At 35.8% G+C, this 25541-nt stretch overlaps 3 protein-coding genes across 3 annotated transcripts in view; 1 reads left to right on the top strand and 2 right to left on the bottom strand.

Moving 5' to 3' along the window:
• The window catches only part of LOC134540145 (lachesin-like), a 306225-nt gene that overhangs the window by 172384 nt on the left and 108300 nt on the right, over positions 1-25541 (top strand). The gene's annotated exons all lie outside the window — the stretch shown is intronic.
• Positions 7362-13916, bottom strand: LOC134540147 (uncharacterized). Its single transcript, XM_063382683.1, has 4 exons — positions 13805-13916; positions 12394-12531; positions 11343-11429; positions 7362-8770 (listed from the first exon to the last, which is right to left on the bottom strand). Exons 2-4 carry the CDS (start codon positions 12521-12523, stop codon positions 8619-8621), a joined length of 369 nt encoding a protein of 122 aa, XP_063238753.1. The 5' UTR covers positions 12524-12531; positions 13805-13916; the 3' UTR covers positions 7362-8618.
• LOC134539954 (uncharacterized) lies at positions 17611-23843 on the bottom strand. The gene is made up of 4 exons (XM_063382338.1): positions 23762-23843; positions 22405-22542; positions 21355-21444; positions 17611-19704 (listed from the first exon to the last, which is right to left on the bottom strand). Exons 2-4 carry the CDS (start codon positions 22532-22534, stop codon positions 19553-19555), a joined length of 372 nt encoding a protein of 123 aa, XP_063238408.1. The 5' UTR covers positions 22535-22542; positions 23762-23843; the 3' UTR covers positions 17611-19552.

Genomic DNA, 25541 nt, shown 5'->3' with positions numbered 1-25541 from the left:
ACGAAAATTTTAACGGTGACGTCGTAATCTAAAATGGTGGGTGTGGTGTAAAACCTTTTTATTACTTTATATTGAGAATTTTTTAAATATATTAATAAATTACTGGTTTGCTCTCATCAGGAATCTAACTGAGAAACGAAAATCGATTAAGTAACTAAACATTTGAAGTACGTTAGTATAAAAATTTTTTTTTTGGTATTTATAGCATTAAAATTACGGATTTTCAAGATGGCGGCCGTAACGGAAATTGAAACGGTGACGTCATAATCCTAGATGACGTCAGAGGCTTATCGGAGGCTATAGACATGGATGCTTAAGCCTCTTTTAGGATTTCGTGTTTTTTCTAAGGCAAAAGTCTTTTGAGGTTTTTAGAAATCCTAATTATTTAATTTTTGAGGAAGAAAACGAGAAAATTTCCAACGAAAAAGAGAAAATTTTTATTTTTCAAATTTTTTGAGATATTTTGGCGGAATTTTCACCAAAAAACTAGACATTTTTGCGGATTTTGGCGAATTTTGGGCAAATTGTGGCTAATTTAGGCTAATTTTGAAGATCAAGGTCAAGTCATCCAAGATGGCCGCCGTGAGTTCAGAGGTAGGTCGGTAATTGACCCCACCACAGCCTGAAGCCTGTCCCAGCTCCACCATTTACACTCTACTCAAGTTAATATCACAACAAAAAAATACCTATAATTTAATAGTCAGAAAAAATGTTTTGGAACGAAAAAGGCGTCAAGGTTTTTTTAAAATTAATTGGGCTCTTTAAAGCATTAAGAACTCGGCTTTTTATTTAAGTGTTTTTCAAAGCAACAGGTACAGTCAAATAGATACATTAAAAAATAGATTTACCTGAACCATTTTAACATTATAACACTAATAATATACATGTATACTTTCGGACCCAACAGACGTTGTTTTGTTCAAACGTTTTAAATTTGAAAATTTACAGGAAATTTCCCTGAATATAATCGCAGCACCATCTGCCGGGACGAACTGAAATAAAAATAAAATATTTTTGAATATTCGATAACGCGACCACAGCGCTTCCAACCGGATCCTATGTAAAACATCGAACGTTCAACAACAACATAATTTAATTAATTAATTAATTACAAATATTATTTATCGGCTTGAATTGTAAATCTAAGCAATTATTAAATCCACCTGAACACACATTTTAAAGTGGACCCGACAGACGGTGTCCTGTTCAAACGTTGTAAATCCAAAAATCATAATTTAAAAAAGAAACTATAAATTAAAAATACAAAACTTCAATTTTAAATATACTTTAAACTATAATTACTATAAGTAATTTAAATTATATAAATGTTATAATTTATTTTACATACATATATTTTTATTTTCAAAGAGACATCAATACGTCATAATTTGCATAGAATAAAATGAGAACTAACAATTTAAAATTGTAGGTTAAGTTGATTGTTATTGAATGCACGTCTATACATAATTAAAAGTAATAAAAAATCGTGTTAAATACTCACTTTGAGTCTGCACCTTACATATTTTGCACAATGTATATTTTTTATTACATTTCAATACGTAGAATAAAATGAGAACTGACAATTTAAATTTGGAGGTTAAGTTGATTGGTATTGAATTCACGTGTATACATAATTAAAATCACGAATAATCATGTAAAATACTCACTTCAATACTGCACCTCACAAATTTGCACCTATATTTTTTATTACACTTTAAAATTTTATTTCAATAAAAAATAATATAATAATCTCAAAACCCCATTCTATTTTAATTTTAATGTAATAACAACAATTCATAAAATCCATCCAAAGATTAACAACAACACATAAATAAATACACAACACACACATTATACTGTATACCTAAACCATTCAAAGATCAACAACAATTTATAAATAAAAAATTAATTAAATAAACATTTTCCAGTGGACCAAATTGTTAATCTAAACCATCCTCGAATCCCCGTGAACTCACACAAAAAAATTCATCAAAATCGGTCCAGCCGTCTAGGAGGAGTTCAGTGACATACACACGCACACAATAAATATATATACATATATATAAAGATTTGTTTGTTTATTTAATAAACGACAATAAACAAATGGACTCTTTACGTATGACTGACTTAAAGTTGTGGCATACATGATAATGAACAACCTGGCACTATGAATAAATTAATTGAATAGTAATATAAACAAACATTGTTGTCAGTTGGGGAAAAAAAATTAGTTAAAGGAAAAAGGTAAGTTATCGTAAGGAAGTGACAGGAAATGCAGATCAGATAGCTTGTATCCCAGTTTGCCTCGTTGTGGAATGACACGTAACCGTAAACGGATCTCATGAAACGGTGTTTCTACAGTTGGAGACGGACCTACGGATTAGCTCGGCAATGCTGAACTCTTCCGTTTGCGTTGTTCCGTACGACCAACTGTAGCCGATTGTTTGGTATCAGCCATGTTGGTTTATGTTCTAAATACGTTAAAAATAGTCACAAGTACAAGAATATCTGGTGTTCATGCCATAACTTTGTCGCGTGTTTCTATTATAATTAGTAATTCAGATCGTGCTATGATCTCTTATCATAAAATTATTATTTTTTGGATTCGTTTAGTATTGTTTTGAACCTTGAAATGCAACCATCTTTGGTTGCAACCTTTTTTACGTCTCCGTGCATTGTGGAAGAGGGGCAGACGCGATAGTTAAAGTGTGACCGGGAGATCCGTCTCTGGTAACGTGTCGTTGAAGAATGTGCGTTGATGTTACAGTCGCCAGCGTTACACTTGTGCGGGTGGAAAGGAAGGAGGGAAGCGGAAAGGATCTGGCCGTGAGCCAATCCGGATAGAGCAAACGGAGAAGGGTGCCAGACGATTGGCCGCGCTGGCACTGGATGAACATGCGCGGCTATTGAAGGGGGGGGGGGGAGTTGGGGGCGATTACCCCTCCCGAGACCAATTTTATTGATTAGTGTATATTTTTGTTTACTTAAATATTTAATTTTCATATGTTAAACTTTTATCTCATCAAAAAGTTGCATGGAGTTACTAAGGTTCTGTTTTTGAAACCTGTAGTTTTGAAACACCCCTCCTGCCTCAAAATTATATCATTTTAATTTGATAATAAAAAACCTTGTAAACAGCTGGTTTCAAAAATATTGAGGAAATTAAAGTTACTTACCAGAGGGGGCACGAGGTGGTGAACAAGACAAATGTAGACTCCCTGCACACAAGCAACTTGGGAGCTCGTGGATCGTTACATAGAATAAGGTATATAATAAATAAATAAACACAACATAAGTAGCTTGGTATATAGGTTCCTTGTTTTATTTAAAAATGTAAATAATTAATTCGGTTTTCCATTTGATTTGGCATTTGTAAGTTTCCCATTGAAGGGTATTAACAATATATTTAAGTTATTTGAGAATGGGCCAGCCTGATATTATTAAAACAACACATATTCAACTTTAACAAACGACGATTACATAAACAAAAATTTGAAGTATCACACCAAAATTTGATTCATCCAATGATTACATAGATAATTAGTTTCCTTGATTCTACATGTTCTTGAGGATTAAGTTCTTAAGTCACTGCTCGCTGGTAGGCTATTCATTCGTTTAATGTAGTTCGTAGATAGAAAGGGGGGAGATGTTTATTTTACATTATCACACCGGTCTTCAAGGTAAGACGTCGGGCCGGGAAAGATCTCTTCTAAAGGGACTCAGAGCTCGAGGTCCAGGACAACAAGCTGGGAGCAATTTGTCTCCCCAACACTTGGACCCTGTCTGAAACACAAGTCAAATTCAAAACGAATTAGACCTGCTTCCAGACAGTCATTCACAGTCGGCGTGAAAGGCCAACAAACCGAAATTCGAGGAGAAAAAAAAATCGAAGTCACTCACCAAACAGGGTATAGCTCCAGGGCTCAGGAGGTGTCTCGCGCCATCAGGATGGCGCGGACCGTGGAAATCGCGGATGACGCGAAAGAAACCAAATTTTTAGTAAAATTAAAAAAATAATAAAATTTAACTAAAACATGAATTTACTCTAATGACCACTCCTAACTGGCTACTACAACTACGGATCACATCCCTTAAGACAGCTGACTACATTCTTGTGCACACGATTTCGCCGTTTGCCGCGAAAAGCCTCTTAGCACAGAGGACGCCGAGAAGACGTGGTAAGTAGCCAAGGTCAGAGTACTAAGTGCCGGCGATGGCGGACAAAGCTCCTAATTAAATTGGATGGTCGGCCCTAGGAAAAAAGAGGGGGAAGGTTCGGCTCAGGGCCGAAAACATGCGAAGGAGTCCGAGGTGGTCATGACAACAACACGACATGCGCACTCTCTACCGGCGGTAACAGGAAGCTACATACAATCGACTATTACAGGCCGCACGGAGGAAGCATAGGGCCTTAATGCGTAGCTGGTGGTGCGCTCTGGCGGCCTAAAGGGGAACTAGTGGAGGCGGTGAACTGAACCGCCACCAGGTGTCACTGGCGTAGTCTCTGCTCGCTGGCCACCAGGGCCGAAGTTGCTTTTTCTGCCGCTAGATGTCGTGGAGGTCTCTGTAGGACAAGGGAAAATGTCCTTGGAGTAGGCCATCGTCTTGGCGAGGTTCACGTCAGGTCACTGCTCCTAGCATAATTTCTCAGAACTAAGCGGGTGGAGAGAGAGGGGAGGGTGGACAGGAAACGCCACTAGGCTGGGAACAGAGGTCCACTGGAGACTCGTTCGTTCCGAGACTCGCTACTCTCAGCAAGCCTCTAAGAAGTAGCAGCTTGCAGGCCAGAAACTGCTCTCTGCAGTTTTCGTCATGCAGATAATTAATATTACAAACCCGGGGCGTGACTGCAGGAGAGATAAATTTCAACCGGCCTGCCCACGTCCACATTATACTAGCAAAATATCAGATACTTCCCTGAGAAAGGTTCTTCGGTCCTCCGGCACAAAGTTTAACTACGTAGAGTACACCAGCCTAACAGGGTTTAATCGCCCTTTTAGTAACCAGATAATTTGAAAAAAATAAAATTTCCAAAATTATTTAAAATTATATTAAAATTTTTAAACAAGGTGACGAAATGCCTAATTTCCGGCACAGTTTGTAAATAAAATTCCGAGGTCGATAACTGATAAGTTTCATTTTTTTGCAACTACGACTTTTCTTTGTGCGATAATACCCCTCCCGAAAAGTCATCCTGAAGCCGCCGTTGTGGCTGAACGGCAGGGCTGGCCAGATCTCCTTACTGGGGCGCCTAAAAAATAATAAAAAAAGTATAGTTTTTCTATTATATATAGGTAGTTTGTACCTTGAAATTCACGATATTTTGGCCTAAAATTATATAGTCTTCTTAAAAATACTTTAATTTGAATCATAAAATAAAATAAAAATGTCACATAACTCAAGGCCAAGCTGAAAATAACTGATAGGACATTTAATGGCAGTTCTGAATAAAATCATTGAGACTATTTTTTACTACTGACCAGAGGTATGAAAACATCTAACCTCGGGAATGACCATTTTCATGTGTTCATATGTTGCAAATAAACGGATAATACGAACCTTGAACACCATATTGTAGATTAGAATTCTTAAAAATAATTCCAGGGTTATAAACTACCAAAAAATATTCATTTTAGAAAAAAGTGTGTTACTGTCTTTTTTTTAAAAAAAATCTAACTACAAAACTAACTACTTTTGTTTAACTAGATGATACTATTCATTTTTCAGGTCTAGCCGAATAACAGAAGCATCTAAATACTTCAACGCCTAACCTGTGAAATTTTCCCTAGACCACCACAATTATCATCATCTTCATTTTAGACGTTATACTTCTTTACGGATATTATATATCAAATTCACCAGAAATGCAATGAAATATGCGTGCATTACACAACGGAAATTCAAAATGTTTTAAATTCCAAAGCGCATGCATGCTAAAACTGCTATAGCTACGAGGCAAAGTCGTCAAATAGGCAAACACACTGTGGCAGCATTCACAGGAACTAACATGTCATCAGCGAGCTCTAGCAGACGTAAACAAGCTGTTAGCCTCCATCAGATGAAAACGAGATGGGTGGACATGACGTCATACTAGCTGATATAAACGTTGGCATTTGTGGTGGGAGGTCAGTCTGCCGGTTGTTTCCTTGGAGGAAGAATCTATCTACATTTTTATGTTTGACTTCACCAGGTTCGAACCGAGGACATAAGTGCGTTTTAATTAAATTGTTTGTTTCATTTTGATTAATAAAATTTTATTATAAATTTTAACATTATTCCCGAATTTCTAGCATATGAATTACGGATTTTCAAGATGGCGGACGTAACAAGAAGTGCAACTATCTAGAATCCAACATGGTAAACATAGGGTAAAGTGTAATTTTAACATTATACTTATCCAAGATGGCGGACATAACATAACAAGCAACATTTTTAAAATCCAAGATTGTGGGCGTATGTGCAAAAGGTTTTTTTAAAAAAAAATTATTAAATAATTTTAATTAATTTTTTTATCAATTTTAAAAATTTTCCCTAATTTTTAGCATTAAAATTACGAATTTTCAAGATGGCGGCCATAACGGAAATTTTAACAGTGACCTCGTAATCCAAAATGGTGGGTGTGATGTAAGACTCTTTTATTAATTTTGATTGAGAATTTTTTAAATATATTAATAAATTACTGGTTTCCTCTCATCGAGAATCTAACTGAGAACGAAAATCAATTAAGTAACTAAACATTTGAAGTAGGTTAGTATTAAATATATATATATATTTTTTTTTTTTGGAATTTATAGCATTAAAATTACGGATTTTCAAGATGGCGGCCGTAACGGAAATTGAAATGATGAAGACATAATCCTAGATGATTTCCGAGGCTTATCGGAGGCTATAGATATGGATGCTTAAACCTCTTTTAGGATTTCGTGTTTTTTCTAAGGCAAAAGTTTTTTGAAGTTTTTCGAAATCCAAATTTTTGAATTTTTGAGGAAGAAAACGAGAATATTTCCAACGAAAAAGATAAAAAATTTATTTTTCAAAATTTTCGAGATTTTTTGGCGGAATTTTCCCCAAACAAACTAGACATTTTTGCGTATTTTTGCGAATTTTGGGCAAATTTTGGCTAATTTTTAAGATCAAGGTTAATGTCATCCAAGATGGCCGTCGTGAGTTCAGAGGTAGGTCGGTCATTGACCCCACCACAGCCTGAAGCCTGTCCCAGATCCACCATTTACACTCTACTCAAGTTAATATCACAACAAAATAATACCTTTAATTTAATAGTCAGAAAAAATGTGTTGGAACGAAAAAGGCGTCAAGGTTTTTAAAAATTATTTGGCTCTTCAAAGCATTAAAAACTCGGCTTTTCATTTAAGTGTTTTTCATAGAAACAGTTACAGTCAAATTGATACATTAAAAAAAATTTACCTGAACCATTTTAACATTATAACACTAAGATAATACATGTATATTTGTTTGTTTTTTTGATAAACGACAATAAACAAATGGACTCTATACATATGTCTGACTTAAAGTAATGACATACATGATAATGAACAACCAGGCACTATGAATAAATTAATTGAATAGTAATATACACAAACATTTTGTCATTTTGGGGAAAAAAAAATATTTAAAGGAAATAGGTTAGTTATCGTAAGGAAGTGACAGGAAATGCAGACCAGATAGCTTGTATCCCAGTTTGCCTCGTTGTGGAATGACACGTAACTGTAAACGGATCTCACGAAAACACAGTTTCTAACAGTCGGAGATGGACCTACGGATTATCCCGGAAATGCTAAACTCTTCCGTTTGCGTTGTTCCGTACGACCAACTGTAGCGGACTGCTTGGTAGCCATGTTGGTTTATGTTCTAAATACATTAAAAAATGGTAACAAGTACAAGAATAGCTTGGTGTTCAAATCATAACTTTGACGTGTTTTTCTATTATATTTGGCAGTTCAGACCGTGCTATGATCTATAAAATATTGTTTGTTTTTTTTTAATTCGTTTAGTATTTTGTTAACCTTGAAATGCAACCATCTTTGGTTGCAACCTTTTTTTACGTCTCCGCGTGCATTGTGGATGAGGGGCAGACGCGATAGTTAAAGTGTGACCGGGAGATCCGTCTCTGTTTACGTGTCGTTGAAGGATGTGCGTTGATGTTACAGTCGCCAGCGTTACACTTGTGCGGGTTATAAAAGAGGGGGGGGGGGGGGGAGCGGAAAGGATCTGGCCGTGAGCCAATCCGGATGGAGCACGCCTGAGAAGGGCGCCAGGCGATTGGCCGCGCTGGCACTGGCTGAACAAGCGCGGTTTCCAGAATTGGGGCGGTGGGGGTGATAGCCCATCCCGAGACCAATTTTATTGATCAGTGTATATTTATGTTTGATTAAATGTTTATTTTCATATGTTAAACTTTTATCTCATCAAAAAGTTGCATGGAGCTGCAAAGGTTCTGTATTTGACACCTGTAATTTGTAAATAATATTCCAAAGCCAATATCTGACCAGTTTCATTTTTTTTTTTGCAACTGCGACTTTTCTTCGTGCTATAGCCCCTCCCGAAAAGTCGTTCTGAAGCCGCCGTTGTGGCTGAACGGAAAGGGGTGGCCGGCTCTTCTACTGGGGCGCCAGGTGCGCGACTCCACCGCGCCGACGGCTGCCGACGTCCTCGGTCGCCGGGCAGCAGTTTTGATCAAACGGGTAGTCTTCGGGGAAGGTCAACACGCCGCATCCCTCCGGCGATATAGACCGCGGCGCGGCGCGCGAGCCTGCGGCACAGCACGGACAGCCTGTGGCGAGACGGACACAGAGTCCTTCGACGCGGACATACGGACGGTCGTTGTCCGACAAGACCCAGAGGCGGCCCGTCGGTGCGAGGAATATCCCCTTCGGAAGGCCTTGTCCGAAACACACATGTTGCTGCAACCTCCGCAGTGGTTCTGTGAAACTCAAAACTGCTCATCCATTCCAGATATATCCTACTTGTAAAAGTGTATTTAAAATATTTTAAAAACTGGCGTTCAGCTATAAATTTTAAATATAATTATGAACAAGTTTTCATATAAATAAACTGTAATTAAATATATATCATCAATTATATGAATCACCATAATTTTTTAGTCAATTGTAACATAACCTTTTATTACTGCACTCGCCTACAGCGTACCGAAACACAACGTAACGGAACAAGGAGCGTAACGGGACATAACGTAACGGAAAAATCAGCGTAATGGGACTCAGCGTAACGGAAAAATGTGTGTAACGGGACACTTTCGTGCGTGCAACCGGCGTTCATCGATTTATTAGACGTCACGTCAAATCAATAAGCAGTGATCATTTTAGTTATGTTATATTAAATTATAATATTTCAGTATTAAAATTTAATAAATTCCAATCTTATCCCTGCGTAAAGTCTCTTCTTCTGGATAAAACTTGAGTTATAATTTTTAAAAAGGCTGAAGATCATAAGATGACACTCTTTGATTTTTGTTTCTATTTTTTCACATACAACCCACTTATGTTTGTCTGTTTATAAATGCTTAGGCCCACTATATTTGTGAGTAGGCCTAATCTTTCAAGCCATGCCCTGGAGTAGGTTTACTGACTTGGATAATATACGCAGGCATAACGCCGCCTCGTCGCAGTTTGGGTCACAAGAGACTATCAGGGTTCGTATGAGAACGTAGCGTTAATGAAATTTTAGGCAGGGGAATACTGCAGAACCTATTAAAAACATTACTCACTGTAAATTTTACTGACGTGACAACACCTAATAAATCGATGAACACCGGCTGCACGCACGAAAAAGTATCCAGTTACGCACATTGTCACGTTACACTGTGTCCCGTTACGCTCATTGTACGCTTGCGCTGCATCTATCTCTCTTCTACTCGATTGGAACAACCATATATTTGACTTTTTCGAGTGACAAACTTGAAACACTCCCATTCGTTTCCTATTTTTCCTATAATCGTTTTATCTTAACACAATAACACAGATTGGAAGAAGTTAAATATCAAACATGTATAAAAGTTATAGTTAAAATAATTTCTTCGTTAAAGTAATAAACATATTTGAATTAATGAGTGCAAATAAAAGTCTATTTATCAATTAAATTGTAGATTTCAATTCACTCCATCTCTGTATCCATACAAAATAGAGATAATTCAATAAAAATGATTCAATTTTTTTCATAAAAGTATGCAATCATTTAATCAATGTTTTGTTATGACGTTGACACGTTAAACTATCTTCTGCAAACCCACTTTACAGACAACCAATTTTTTTTTCCGGAACAGAATTATTAATGAATACTTTCATATAGTTGTAAATATGTACCTTTGAATGTAAATAACAGCATTACTAAACAATTTTGTTTGCAGTAATTATTTTTTATGGATTATTACCCGGTAACGTTTCCTTTGTGTTTTCTCGGAACTCCAAACACTGGCGTATTTGCAATCCATTACCTTAATTCCTTTAATTATTTAGTGTGCATTTAAAAAAAAAACATAGTTAAATAAAATAAAAATTTTAAATCCCTGAATATGTTTTTCTTGGTTAAAAAATTAAGCTTGAATAAAACATCATTTAAAATATTTAATTATGCACCAATTTTCGCGAAAAATACTCAATTTTATCGCGAAATCCTATTTCCTTTATGCAAATAAATCATAGCAATGTGTTGTACAAAGTTACAATACCTTTCTTTTAGTGTTACAAACTATTTCTTGGCCACTGTTTCCAAAACAATCTTTTTTTAAACGGACAGAACTTTTTTTGACGTGATAACGTCTTATAAATCGATGAACGCCGGCTGCACACACGAAAAAGCATAACTCATTGTCACGTTCCACCTGAGCCAAGCGTGCAAGAACCGGCCATTCACCGTGCGAGAAAATCTTCTATAATAGCAAACAGGTATCAGGCAGGCATTTTAAAAGCAGCAATAAAAAAAAATTGGATTTATTTGTCCAATTTCGTCATTTCAAATTAACAATTTATTTAAAACATTGATTTGATTTCAGTTTATTTCTATAACTAATCGTTCGTGATTGTATTTAAACAAATTATTTAAATTAAATTTTGCAAAACTTGTAAATAATATTTGAAAATTATAAAGTATGCAATTTTTCATAGATGTTTTCTTATGACGTTATCACGTAAAATTATCGTCCGTAAACCGACTTTACAGACAACCCGCCTTTTTTCTTCTTCTGAACCGTCACTTATCACCACCGTGCAATCGGGGTGTTTACTTCCACAAGGCTTCGAATATGTATCTGCTTGGCTAGAGATATTTTCGTCAGACCATTTCTAACCGAAGAAGTAGGCACTCACCGTCAGGATATATCGGGCAGCAGTGGTACCGCTGCGGGTCGCCAGGCAGGGTTCTGTAGACGCAATTAATCCCGTTCCTGTTCACTCCTGGGAACAAATTTGAACAACTCTCTGACGAAGGACACACTGCTATTATTATTGGCACTCGCACACGGCCCACCAGTTGTCAGTGATTTAAAAAAATACTATATAAAAATGTTAATGTAAACAATCATAATAGCACTACAATAGACAGATATCAATGTTTAAAATATCAAAATACCTGTTGAATTTTCTGGCTTTAAACATTTTAAATACACTAGTAACCTAGGTATTGAACAAGCATTGATTTGTAAAGAGAACCGCATGCACCATCTTATTCGCCTGTAAAAAAATCCTTCTAGGATCCATTTACAGAAAACATTTTAACGAGGGTACTGACTGATAACTCAACGAAAGTAGTCTCTTATCCAGGACGAAATGAGGTAATTCTCTCAGGATTCTCTACTAAAAAATTATAACTGTAAATACATATAGTGCTACTAATAGCTTTAAACTCACTGTTAATGCGTTAATGTGATTTTATTAATCATGAACACATTTTGACTGCAACATCAGTTTAAAAATATTGTGCTGCTTATAATTAACTATAGACATAAAATAAACTCTAAAGAGTAGCATACATGCTTGAGATATATTAACATAATAGTATAACATTAAGAATAAATAAAATAAACAAAAATAATATATATATTTAATTTATTGTACGTGGGTATTCTTGTCTAATGGTTAATATACTAAAACATGGGGCTAAAATTATTAAAAATTACTTGATAATAGCACTATATTGATTTACGTAATATTTAGGTAAATTTTTATCCTGAAAAGTTACATTTTTCAACAAGATTCACAATAAATAAATTATTTTCACGCGTCGGTCGCAAACATTTCACAATTAATTACAAATTCCACGTGAACTAAGTCTTTGGTGTTTCATATCTTACACCATTGAAGCAACTCTCTATAGTTCTGACTTATTTTTAGTTTATCAAATTAACTGTAATATAAATACCTATGTGTTCATAATCGTTGTAATCCGTGTCTTCATGCTGTCGCGCTCCATACGGCCTTCTGGCTGTACCAGTAGTGGAGGCCACGCACAGCAGCAAGGCGACAAGTGCCGTGATAACCTGCGACTGCATGCTGCTTCCTGTCGACAGAACAGACATTCGAGCACAGTGGAGTCATTGAATGTCCACGTTCTAGGAATATACACACCTGTCATGGCGACTCCGTGTTTGACTTATTAACTCCTTACTCTTACGTCGTATTTCTAACATCATTTTATATATGTGAGAACAAAGCAAATGTAACTGTTTTTTTTCCCTTAGGAATAACATGTTTATTAAAATTGATTGTTTAAATGTTAAAAAAAAAAAATTTCTAAATATTGGTGCTACCTACTTGATGAGTCAAAATTGAAATTTTTACTTTCGTAGTACCTTAATTACTCTTAAAACATCAGGGAAAATGGGATAAATATCTATTCATTATTATTGTTCCGTGATTGCATTCAGGTATATATTATGTATGTATGTATGTATGTATGTATGTATGTGTGTGTGTGTATGTGTATATATATATATATATATATATATATATATATAAAGTGTGTGTTTTTTTCTCACTCTTGAATAGTTTTTTTTATTCTGCCATTGAAAGAAGTATGATGCTTAAAGAAACTTGAATCCAGTTTTATTTACTGCTTCTAGGTCGTAGGTTAATGTGTTGAAGTAGACCAAAGATTTCTAAAACGCACTTAAATTCACGGAAATGCTGACAGTCCTATTATGTTCGCTCCGTGTTGTTGGCTTGCTCGGCCTTGTTGGTGGCATGTGCAGCTTGAGTCAGAGTCCAACAAGGCAGTTTAATTTATTGCTACAGTCCGTTTGTCGAGTTTGGGGCGAGTCAAGCATGTATTTACAAATTGTCCAATAGATAGGCACAATTGGAGGCTCGTATTTTAATTTTCAGCTGCAAAATATTTCATTTCAGTGCGTTCTATATTTTTGTTGTGTTTTAGCTTTTTATTTTGAATGGCCTTAAAATGAAGATATGTTTTGAAACAATTTTTTTTTACTCTGCAAAATTACAACGCCCACTAAAATAAGTGATGGCAATTTTGAAAAGCTATAGGCTTCTTTGGAGCGTATAATTCTGCGAATCAATAACTCAGCGTGATTAATTAAAGTGAGAATGTGGCAATTTGATCATTGTTTCACGAATATTTATTTTATTTGTTTGGTGTAACTGATTTTAAGACTTCAAACTGTGTTCAATTATTGTTTGATATACATTTTATACACAAGAATTTTTGTGTTGAGGTAGTTTTGAAAACATTTTTCGAGTCCACAAATAGTAGGTTAATACTCTTAGTCTTTAAGAAGCGAGGGTTTTAAAAATATCATACGATGTCCACTCACCAGTTGTTTCCAGTGAAGCGTTGACTGTTGACTGGGTCGTAGCTACTTACTTCCTTATATACTGCTAGCTCATTACTGTTACAAGATGTTCATATCGTGCTTGTGGCACTTTATGTTTAGTTTTAACGTTTATTCAATATGAAACTAAGCGTGCTGACACCTGAGTAAAAGAGCCAAATACGATACCTACTCGTTAGGTTACCCTGCAACAAGAAATGCGTGAAGTAATGAATTCCATGTTTTGTTTTATTGGTCCCCTTTTTGAGAGGCAAGTTATCTTTATGACTCTAAACGTGTACCTATATAATTCTAAGTTCTTAATGATACAGGAATTGTAATGATAAATACCTGGTAGCATTTTTTAACTATCTTGATTTTGTAGGTCGAGCTGCATCGAAGTAGTAGCAATGACATAAATGGGTTACCTGCGTCCATGGCAGACTCGCAAAAAATGTTCGTTGGATAATTATTTCAATAGGTGATGAATATAAAATTTTAATTAAAAATTATCTATTTATGTAATTATTTTTAACGAATAAAATAAAAAAATAGTAGAAATAGTAAGCTTTTCTATTATATATAGGTAGTTTGTACCTTGAAAGTCGAAATATTTTGGCCTGAAATTATTTAGTCTTCTTAAAAATACTTTATTTTGAATCATAAAATAAATAAAAATGTCACATAACTCAAGGCCAAGCTGTAAATAGCTGATAGGACATTAAATGGCAGTTTTGAATAAAAACATTTAGCCTCTCTTTCGGTACTGACCAGTGGTATGAAAACATCTAACCTCGGTAATGACAATTTTCATGTGTTCTTATGTTCAAATAAACGGATAATACGAACCTTGAACACCATATTGTAGAGTATAATTCTTTAAAATAATGCCAGGGTGTTAAACAACTAAAATATATTCATTTTAGAAAAAACAAAGTGTGAAAACTGTCTTTTTTTAAAAAAAAAACCTAACTATAAAACTAACTACTTCTGTTTAACAAGATGATACTATTCATTTTTCAGGGCTAGCCGAACAACTGAAGAATCTAAATACTTCAACCCTGAACCAATGAAATATAAACCAGACCACCACAATTATCATCATAAACTTCATTTTAGACGTTATACTTCTTTAGGGATATTATATATCAAATTCACTAGAAATGCAATGAAATATGCGTGCATTACACAATGGAAATTCAAAATTATTTAAATCAAAAGCGCATGCATACAAAAACTGCTATAGCTAGGAGCCAGTCGTCAAATAGGCAGACACACTGTAGGAGCATACACGGGAACTAACATGTCGTCAGCGAGCTCTAGCAGACGTAAACAACCTTTTGGCCTCCAGCAGACGAAAACGAGATGGGCGGACATGACGTCATACTAGCTGATATATACCTTGGCATTTGTGGTGGGAGGTCAGTCTGCCGGTGGTTTCCGTGGAGGAAGAATCTTTTGATATTTTTATTTTTTAACCTCACCAGGTTCGAACCGACGACATAAGTGTGGTTTTATTAAATTGTTTGTTTCATTTTGATTAATAAAATTTGATTATAAATTTTAACATTTTTCACAACTTTCTAGCATATGAATTACGGATTTTCAAGATGGCGGCCGAAACGAAATGTGCAACTATCTAGAATCCAATATGGTGGACATAGGGTAAAGTGTAACGATAACATCATACTCATCCAATATGGCGGACGTATCATAACAAGCAACATTTCTAAAATCCAAGATGGTGGGTGTATGTGAAACTGTATTTTTAAATATTTTTATTAAAATTTTTTTATTAAATTTTTTATATATTTTAAAATTTTTCCCGAATTTTAAGCATTACAATTTCTTATTTTCAAGATGGCGGCCGTAACGGAAATTTTAACGGTGACGTCGTAATCCAAAATGGTGGGTGTGATGTAAGACTTTTTTATTACTTTTTATTGAGAATTTTTTAAATATATTAATAAATTACTGGTTTGCTCTCATCGGGAATCTAACGGAGAACGAAAATCGATTAAGTAACTAAACATTTGAAGTAGGTTAGTATTAAATTTTTTTTTAATTTAGAGCATTAAAATTACGGATTTTCAAGATGGCGGCCGTAACGGAACCTGAAAAGGTGACGTCATAATCCAAGATGACTTCAGAGGCTTATCGGAGGCTATAGACATGGAAGCTTAAGCCTCTTTTAGGATTTCGTGTTTTTTCAAAGGCAAAAGTTTTTTGAGGTTTTTCGAAATCCTAATTTTTGAATTTTTGAGGAAGAAAACGAGAATATTTCCAACAAAAAAGATAAAAATTTTATTTGTCAAATTTTTCGAGATTTTTTGGCGGAATTTCCCCCCAAAAAAAACTAGACAATTTTGCGGATTTTTGCGATTTTTGGCTAATTTTTAAGATCAAGGTTAATGTCATCCAAGATGGCCGCCGTGAGTTCAGAGGTAGGTCGGTCATTGACCCCACCACAGCCTGAAGCCTGTCCCAGCTCCACCATTTACACTCTACTCAAGTTAATATCACAACAAAAAAATACCTTTAATTTAATAGTGAGAAAAAATGTGTTGGAACGAAAAAGGAGTCAAGGTTTTTAAAATTATTTGGCTCTTCAAAGCATTAATAACTCGGCTTTATATTAAAGTTTTTTCAAAGAAACAGTTACAGTCAAATAGATACATTAAAAAAAATTACCTGAACCAATTTAACTTTATAACACTAAGAATATACATGTATATTTGTGTGTTTTTTTAATAAACGACAATAAACAAATGGACTCTATACATATGTCTGATTTAGAGTTATGACAATCATGATAATGAACAACCTGGCACTATGAATAAATTAATTGAATAGTAATATAAACAAACATTGTTGTCAGTTGGGGAAAAATCTATTTAAAGGAAATAGGTTAGTTATCGTAAGGAAGTGACAGGAAATGCAGATCAGATAGCTTGTATCCCAGTTTGCCTCGTTGTGGAATGACACGTAACCGTAAACGTATCTCATGAAAAGGAGTTTCTACAGTCGGAGACGTACCTACGGATTAGCTCGGCAATGCTGAACTCTTCCGTTTGCGTTGTTCCGTACGACCAACTGTAGCCGATTGTTTGGTAGCCATGTTGGTTTATGTTTTAAATACGTTAAAAATGGTCACAAGTACAAGAATATCTAGTGTTCATACCATAACTTTGTCGTGTGTGTCTATTATAATTAGCAATTCAGACCGTGCTATGATCTCTTATCAAATTTTTTTTGTATTCATTTAGTATTGTTTTGAACCTTGAAATGCAACCATTTTTGGTTGCAACCTTTTTTACATCTCCGTGCATTGTGGAAGAGGGGCAGACGCGATAGTTAAAGTGTGACCGGGAGATCCGTCTCTGGTTACGCTGGCACTGGCTGAACAAACGGGCTATTGTCGTGGGGGGGGGGGGGGGGTGTGGGCGATCGCCCTTCCCTTGACCAATTTTTTTGATTAGTGTATATTTATGTTTACTTAAATATTTAATTTTCATATGTTAAACTTTTATCTCATCAAAAAGTTGCATGGAGCTACAAAGGTTCTGTATTTGAAACCTGTAGTTTTGAAACGCCCCTCGTGCCTCAAAATTATATCATTTTAATTTGATAATAAAAAAATCCTTGGTACCGCTGAGTTCAAAAATATTGAGGAAATTAAAGTTATCTACCAGAGGGGGCACCAGGTGGTGAACAAGACAAATGTAGACTCCCTGCACACAAGCAACTTGGGAGCTCGTGAATCGTTACATAGAATAAGGTATATAATAAATAAATAAACACAACATAAGTAGCTTGGTATATAGGTTCCCTGTTTTATTTAAAAATGTAAATAATTAATTCGGTTTTCCATTTGATTTGGCATTTGTAAGTTTCCCATTGAAGGGTATTAACAATATATTTAAGTTATTTGAGAATGGGCCGGCCCGATATTATTAAAACAACACATATTCAACTTTAACAAACGACGATTACATAAACAAAAATTTGAAGTATCACACCAAAATTTGATTCATCCCATGATTACATAGATAATTAGTTTCCTTGATTCTAAATGTTCTTGAGGATTAAGTTCTTAAGTCACTGCTCGCTGGTAGGCTATTCATTCGTTTAATGTAGTTCGTAGATAGAAAGGGGGGAGATGTTTATTTTACATTATCACCCGGGTCTTCAAGGTAAGACGTCATGCCGGGAAAGATCTCTTCTAAAGGGACTCGGAGCTCGAGGTCCAGGACAACAAGCTGGGAGCAATTTGTCTCCCCAGCACTTGGACCCTGTCTGAAAGACAAGTCAAATTCAAAACGAATTAGACCTGCTTCCAGACAGTCATACACAGTCGGCGCGAAAGGCCAACAAACGGAAATTCGGGGAGAAAATAAATCGAAGTCACTCATCAAACAGGGTATAGCTCCAGGGCTCAGGAGGTGTCTCGCGCCGACATCAGGATAGCGCGGACCGAGGAAATCGCGGATGACGCGAAAGAAACCAAATTTTTAGTAAAATAAAAATAAAATAAAATTTAACTAAAACATGACTTATTCTAATGACTATTCCTGACTGGCTACTGTCCAACTAGGGATACCATCCCTTAAGACAACTGACTACATTCTTGTGCACACGATTTCGCCATTGCCGCGAAAAGCCTCTTACCACAGAGGACGCCGAGAAGACGTGGTAAGTAGCCGTCAGAGTACAAAGTGCCGGCGATGGTGGACAAAGCTCCTAATAAAATCGGGCGGTCGGCCCTAGGGAAAAAAGAGGGGGAAGATTCGGCTCAGGGCCGAAAACATGCGAAGGAGTCCGAGGTGGTCATGACAACAACACGACATGCGCTCTCTCTACCGGCGGTAACAGGAAGCTACATACAATCGTCTATTAGAGGCCGCAGGGAGGAAGCATAGGGCCTCAAGGCGTAGCTGGTGGTGCCCTCTGGTGGCCTAAAGGGGAACTAACGGAGGCGGTGAACTGAACCGCTGCCAGGTGTCACTGGCGTAGTCTCTGCTCGCTGGCCAACAAGGCCGAAGTTGCTTTTTCTGCCGCTAATTGTCGTGGAGGTCTCTGTAGGACAAGGGAGAATGTCCTTGGAGTAGGTCACCGTCTTGGCGAGGTTCACATCAGGTCACTGCTCCTAGCATAATTTCTCAGAACTAAGTGGGTTGAGAGAGAGGGGAGGGTGGACAGAAAACGCCACTAGGCTGGGAACGGAGGTCCACTGGAGACTCGTTCGTGCCGAGACTCGCTACTCTCAGAAGGCCTCTAAGAAGTAGCAGCTTCCAGGCCAGAAGCTGCTCTCTGCGGTTTTCGTCATGCAGGGAATTAATATTACAAACCCGGGATGTGACTGCAGGAGAGAGAAATTTCAACCGGCCTGCCCACGTCCACATTAGACTAGCAAAATATCAGATAGGTCCCTGAGAAAGGTGCTTCGGTCCACCGGCACAAAGTTTAACTACGTAGAGTACACCAGCCTAACAAAGTGTAAATCACCCTTTTAGTAACCAGATAATTTGAAAAAATAAAATTACCAAAATTATTTAAAATTATAATAAAAATTTAAAACAAGGTGTTGAAATGCCTAATTTCCGGCACAGTTTGTAAATAAAAATCCGAGGTCGATAAATGACAAGTTTCATTTTTTTGCAACTACGACTTTTCTTTGTGCGATAATACCCCTCCCGAAAAGTCATCCTGAAGCCGCCGTTGTGGCTGAACGGCGGGGCTGGCCGGAGCTCCTTACTGGGGCGCCAGGTGCACGACGACTCCATGCCGACGGCTGCCGATGACGTCGGTCGTCGGGCAGCAGTGGTGCTTGGGAGGGTCGTCTTCCGGGAAGGTCTTCACGCTGCATCCCTCCGGCGATATAGACCGCGGCGCGGCGCGCGAGCCTGCGGCACAACACGGACAGCCTGTGGCGAGACGGACACAGAGTCCTCGACGCGGACTTTGGACGGTCGTTGCCCGACAAGACCCAGAGGCGGCCCGACGCGACGGGGCGAGGAATATCCCTTCGGAAGGCCTTGTCCGAAACACACAAGTTGCTGCAACCTCAGCAGTGGTTCTGTAAAACTCAACTGCTCATCCATTTCAGATATATCCTACTTGTAAAAGTGTATTTGAAAAACAAATAAGCAGTGATCAGTTTAGTTATAATGTTGTTATAAATTTTAATATTTCAGTATTAAAATTTAACAAATTCCTATTCTATCCCTGCGTTAAGTCTCTTCTTCTGGACGAAACTTATGTTTGCCTGTTTATAAATGCTTAGGCCCACTATATTTGTGAGTAGGCCTGAACTGACGAGCCATGCCCTGGAGTAGGTTTACTGACTTGGAGAATATACGCAGGTTAACGCCGCCTCGTCGCAGTCTGGGTCACAAGAGACTATAAGGGTTTGTATGAGAACGTAGCGTTAATGAAATTTTAGGCAGGGGAATACTTCAAAACCCATAAAAAACATTACTCACTGTAAATTTTATTTGTAAACGGAACATAATTATTAATGAAAACTTACATATAGTTGTAAATTTGTACATTTGAATGAAATTAACAGCATTACAAACAATTTTGTTTGCAGTAATATTTGTTTTGGATTATTTCCCGGTAATTTATACTTTGTGTTTTCCCGAAACCTCCAAACGCTGACGTATTTTCAATCCGTTACCTAAATTGCTTTTCATTATTTAGTGTGCATTTAAAAAGAAAAAACAAATTAAATAAAATAAAGTAAAAATGTTTAATACCTGATTATGTTTTTCTTGGTTAAAAAAATATGCATGAATAAAACATCAGTTAAAATATAACATTTTGCGCTCATTTATGCAAGAATTTCTTAATTTTATCGCGAAAAACTTATTTCATATATGCAAATAAACCATAGCAATATGTTGCACAAAGTTACGATACCTTTCTTTTAGTGTTACAAACTATTTCTTGGCAACCGTATCCGAAGCATTATTTTTTTCAAACGGACAGAACTTTTTTTGACGTGATAAAGTCTTATAAATCGATGGACGCCGGCTGCACGCACGAAAAAGAATGACTCATTGTCACGTTCCTCCTGAGCCGAGCGTGCAAGAACCGGCCATTCGCCGTGCGAGAAAATTTTCTATAATATCAAATAGGTTAAGGCGGGCTTTGAAAAAGTAGCAATATACATAACAATTTGATTTATTTGTCCAATTTCGTCATTTCAAATTAACAATTTATTGACATTGATTTGAATTCAGTTTATTTCTATAACTAATTGGTCGTGATTATATTTAAACAAAATATTTAAATTAAATTTGGCAAAAACTGTAAATAATATTTTAAAATTAAAAAGTATGCAATTTTTCTTCAATGTTTTCTAATGACGTTATAACGTAATGTTATCGTCCGTAAACCAACATTACAGACAACCCCCCTTTTTTTTCTTCTGAACCGTCACTTATCACCACCGTGCAATCGGGGTGTTTACTTCCTCAAGACTTCGAATATGGATCTCCTTGGCTAGAGATTTTTTCGTCAGACCATTTCTAACCGAAGTGGACACTTACCGTCCGTGGGATATATCGGGCAGCAGTAGTATCTCTGCGGGTCGCCAGGCAGGATTTTGTAGACGCAATTAATCCAATGCGTGTTCACTCCTGGGAACAAATTTGAACAACTCTCTGACGAAGGACACACTGCTATTATTATTGGCTCTCGCACACGGCCCACCAGTTGTCAGTGATTTAAAAAAAACTATATAAAAATGTTAATGTAAACAATCATAATAACACTACAATCGACAGGTATCAATGTTTAAAATATCAAAATATCTGTTGAATTTTCTGGCTTTAAACATTTTAAATACACTAGTAACCTAGGTAGTAAACAAGCATTGATTTGTAAAGAGAACCGCATGCACCATCTTTATCGCCTGTAAAAAAATTTATTCTAGGATCCATTTACAGAAAACATTTTAAAGAGGGTACTGACTGATAACTCAACGACAGTAGTCTCTTATCCAGGACGAAATGAGGTAATTCTCTCAGGATTCTCTTCTAAAAAATTATTACTGTAAATACATATAGTGTTACTAATAGCTTTAAACTCACTGATCATACGTTAATGTGATTTAAATCATGAACACATTTTGACTGCAACATCAGTTTAAAAATATTGTGCTGCTTATAATTAACTATAGACATAAAATAAACTTTGAAGAGTAGCATACATGCTTGAGATATATAACCATAATAGTATAACATTAGGAATAAATAAAACAAACAAAAATAATATATATTTTTTAATTTATTGTACGTGGGTCTTCTTGTCTGTTTGTTAATATACTAAAACATGGTGCTAAAATTATTAAAAATTGCTTGATAATACCACTATATTGATTTACGTAATATTTAGGTAAATGTTTATCCTGAAAAGTTACATTTTTCAACTAGATTCATAATAAATAAATTATTTTCACGCGTCGGTCGAATACATTTCACAATTAATTACAAATGCCACGTGAACTAAGTCTTGGTGTTTCATATCTTACACCATTGAAGAAATTCTCTATAGTTCTGACTTTTTTTAGTTTATCAAATTAACTGTAATATAAATACCTATGTGATTATAATCGTTGTAATCCGTCTCTTCATGCTGTCGCGCTCCATACGTCCTTCTGGCTGTACCAGAAGTGGAGGCCACGCACAGCAGCAAGGCGACAAGTGCCGTGATAACCTGCGGCTGCATGCTGCTTCCTGTCGACAGAACAGACATTCGAGCACAGTGGAGTCATTGTAGTCCACGTTCTAGGAATATACACACCTGTCATGGCGACTCCGTGTTTGACTTATTAATTCCTTACTCTTACGTCGTATTTCTAATATCATTTTATATATGAGAGAACAAAGCAAAATTTAACTGTTTTTTTCCCCTTAGGAATAACATGTTTATTAAAATTGATTGATTAAATGTTAAAAAAAAATAATTTCTAACTATTGGTGCTACCTACTTGATGAGTCAAAATTGAAATTTTTACTTTCTTAGTACCTTAATTACTCTTAAAACATCAGGGGAAAATGGGATAAATATCCATTCATTATTATTGTTCCGTGATTGCATTCATATATATATTATGTATGTATGTATGTGTATATATATGTATGTGTTTTTTTCTCTCTTTTGAATAGTTTTTTTATTCTGCCATTGAAAGAAGTATGATGTTAAAAGAAACTTGAATCCAGTTTTTTTTTTACTGCTTCTAGGTCGTAGGTTGATGTGTTGAAGGAGACCAAAGATTTCTAAAACGCACTTAAATTCACGGAAATGCTGATAGCCATATTGTGTTCGCTCCGTGTTGTTGGCTTGCTCGGCCTTGTTGGTGGCATGTGCAGCTTGAGTCTGAGTCAAATAAGGCAGTTTCATTTATTGCTACAATCCGTTTGTCGAGTTGGGGCGCGTCAAGCATGAATTTTCAAATTGTCCAATAGAAAGGCACAATTGGAGGCTTGTATTTTAATTTTCAGCTGCAAAATATTTCATTTCAGTGCATTCTATATTGTTTGTTGTGTTTTAACTTTTTATTTCGAATGCCCTAAAAATTTTTATAAGTTTTTTAACAATTTTTTTTACTCTGTCGAAATTTCAACTCCCACTAAAATAAAGTAATGGCTATATTGAAAAGCTATAGGCTTCTTTGGAGCGTATAATTCTGCGAATCAATAACTCAGCGTGATTAATTAAAGTGAGAATGTTGCAATTTGATCATTGTTTGACGAATATTTATTTAATTTGTTTGGTGTAACTGACTGTTAAGACTTCAAACTATGTTCAATTATTGTATGATATATATTTTAAACACAAGAATTTTTGTGTTTGGTAGTTTTGAAAACATTTTTCGAGTCCACAAATAGTAGGTTAATACTCTTAGTCTTTAAGAAGCGAGGGGCTTAAAAATATCATACGATGTCCACTCACCAGTTGTTTCCAGTGAAGCGTTGACTGTTGACTGGGTCGTAGCTACTTACTTCCTTATATACTGCTAGCTCATTACTGTTGCAAGATGTTCATATCGTGCTTGTGGCACTTTTTGTTGTGTTTTATCGTTTATTCAATATGAAACTAAGCGTGCTGACATCTGAGTAAAAGAGTCAAATACGATACCTACTCGTTAGGTTACCCTGCAACGAGAAATGCGTGAAGTAATGAATTCCATGTTTTGTTTTATTGTTCCCCTTTTTGAGAGGCAAGTAATCTTTATGACTTTAAACGAGTATATAATTATCAGTTCTTAATGATACAGGAATTGTAATTAATACCGGGTAGCATTTTTTAACCATCTCGATTTTTTAGGTCGAGCTGCATCGAGGTAGTAGCAATGACATAAATAGGTTACCTGCGTCCATGGCAGACTCGCAATAAATGTTAGTTGGATAATTATTTTAACAGTTGATGTATATAAAATTTTAATAAAAAATTATCTACTCATGTAATTATTATTAATGAACAAAATAAAAAATAGTAAAAATAGTATAGTTTTTCTATTATATATAGGTAGTTTGTACCTTGAAATTCAATATATGTTTGCCTAAAATTATTTAGTCTTTTTAAAAATACTTTAATTTGAATCATAAAATTAAAAAAAATGTCACATAACTGAAGGCCAAGCTGAAAATAGCTGATAGGACATTTAATGGCAGTTCTGAATAAAAACATTGAGCCTATCTTTCGGTACTGACCAGTGGTATGAAAACATCTAACCTCGGGAATGACCATTTTCATGTGTTCTTATGTTGAAAATAAACGGATAATACGAACCTTGAACACCATATTGTAGAATAGAATTCTTTAAAATAATTCCAGGGTTATAAACTACCAAAATATATTCATTTTAGGAAAAAAGTGTGAAAACTGTCTTTTTAAAAAAAAATATAACTACAAGACTAACTACTTTTGTTTAACAAGATGATACTATTCATTTTTCAGGTCTAGCCGAATAACAGAAGCATCTAAATACTTCAACGCTTAACCTGTGAAATTTTCCCTAAGCCACCACAATAATCATCATCTTCATTTTAGACGTTATACTTCTTTACGCATATTATATATATAATTCACCAGAAATGCAATGAAATATGCGTGCATTACACAACGGAAATTCAAAATGGTTTAAATTCCAAAGTGCATGCATGCTAAAACTGCTATAGCTACGAGCCAGTCGTCAAATAGGCAGACACACTGTGGCAGCATTCACAGGAACTAACATGTCATCAGCGAGCTCTAGCAGACGTAAACAAGCTGTTGGCCTCCAGCAGACGAAAACGATATGGGCGGACATGACGTCATACTAGCTGATATATACGTTGGCATTTGTGGTGGGAGGTCAGTCTGCCGGTTGTTTCCGTGGAGGAAGAATCTATCGACATTTTTATTTTTGACCTCGACTGTTTCAAACCGAGGACATAAGTACGTTTTTATTAAATTGTTTGTTTCATTTTGATTAATAAAATTTTATTATAAATTTTAACATTACCCGAATTTCTAGCAAATGAATCACGGATTTTCAAGATGGCGTCTGTAACGAAAAGTGCAACTATCTAGAATCAAACATGGTGGACATAGGGTAAGGTGAACGATAACATTATACTCATCCAAGATGGCGGACATAAAATAACAAGCAACATTTTTAAAATCCAAGATAGTGGGTGTATGTGCAACGGTTTTTAAAAATATTTTTATTAAATAAATTTAATTTTTT

The sequence above is a fragment of the Bacillus rossius genome, chromosome 16 (assembly GCF_032445375.1).
Source record: "Bacillus rossius redtenbacheri isolate Brsri chromosome 16, Brsri_v3, whole genome shotgun sequence".
Classification (NCBI taxonomy): domain Eukaryota; kingdom Metazoa; phylum Arthropoda; class Insecta; order Phasmatodea; family Bacillidae; genus Bacillus; species Bacillus rossius.
Note: the sequence above shows the minus strand (reverse complement) of the source record. Positions and strands in the feature narration are given on the sequence as shown.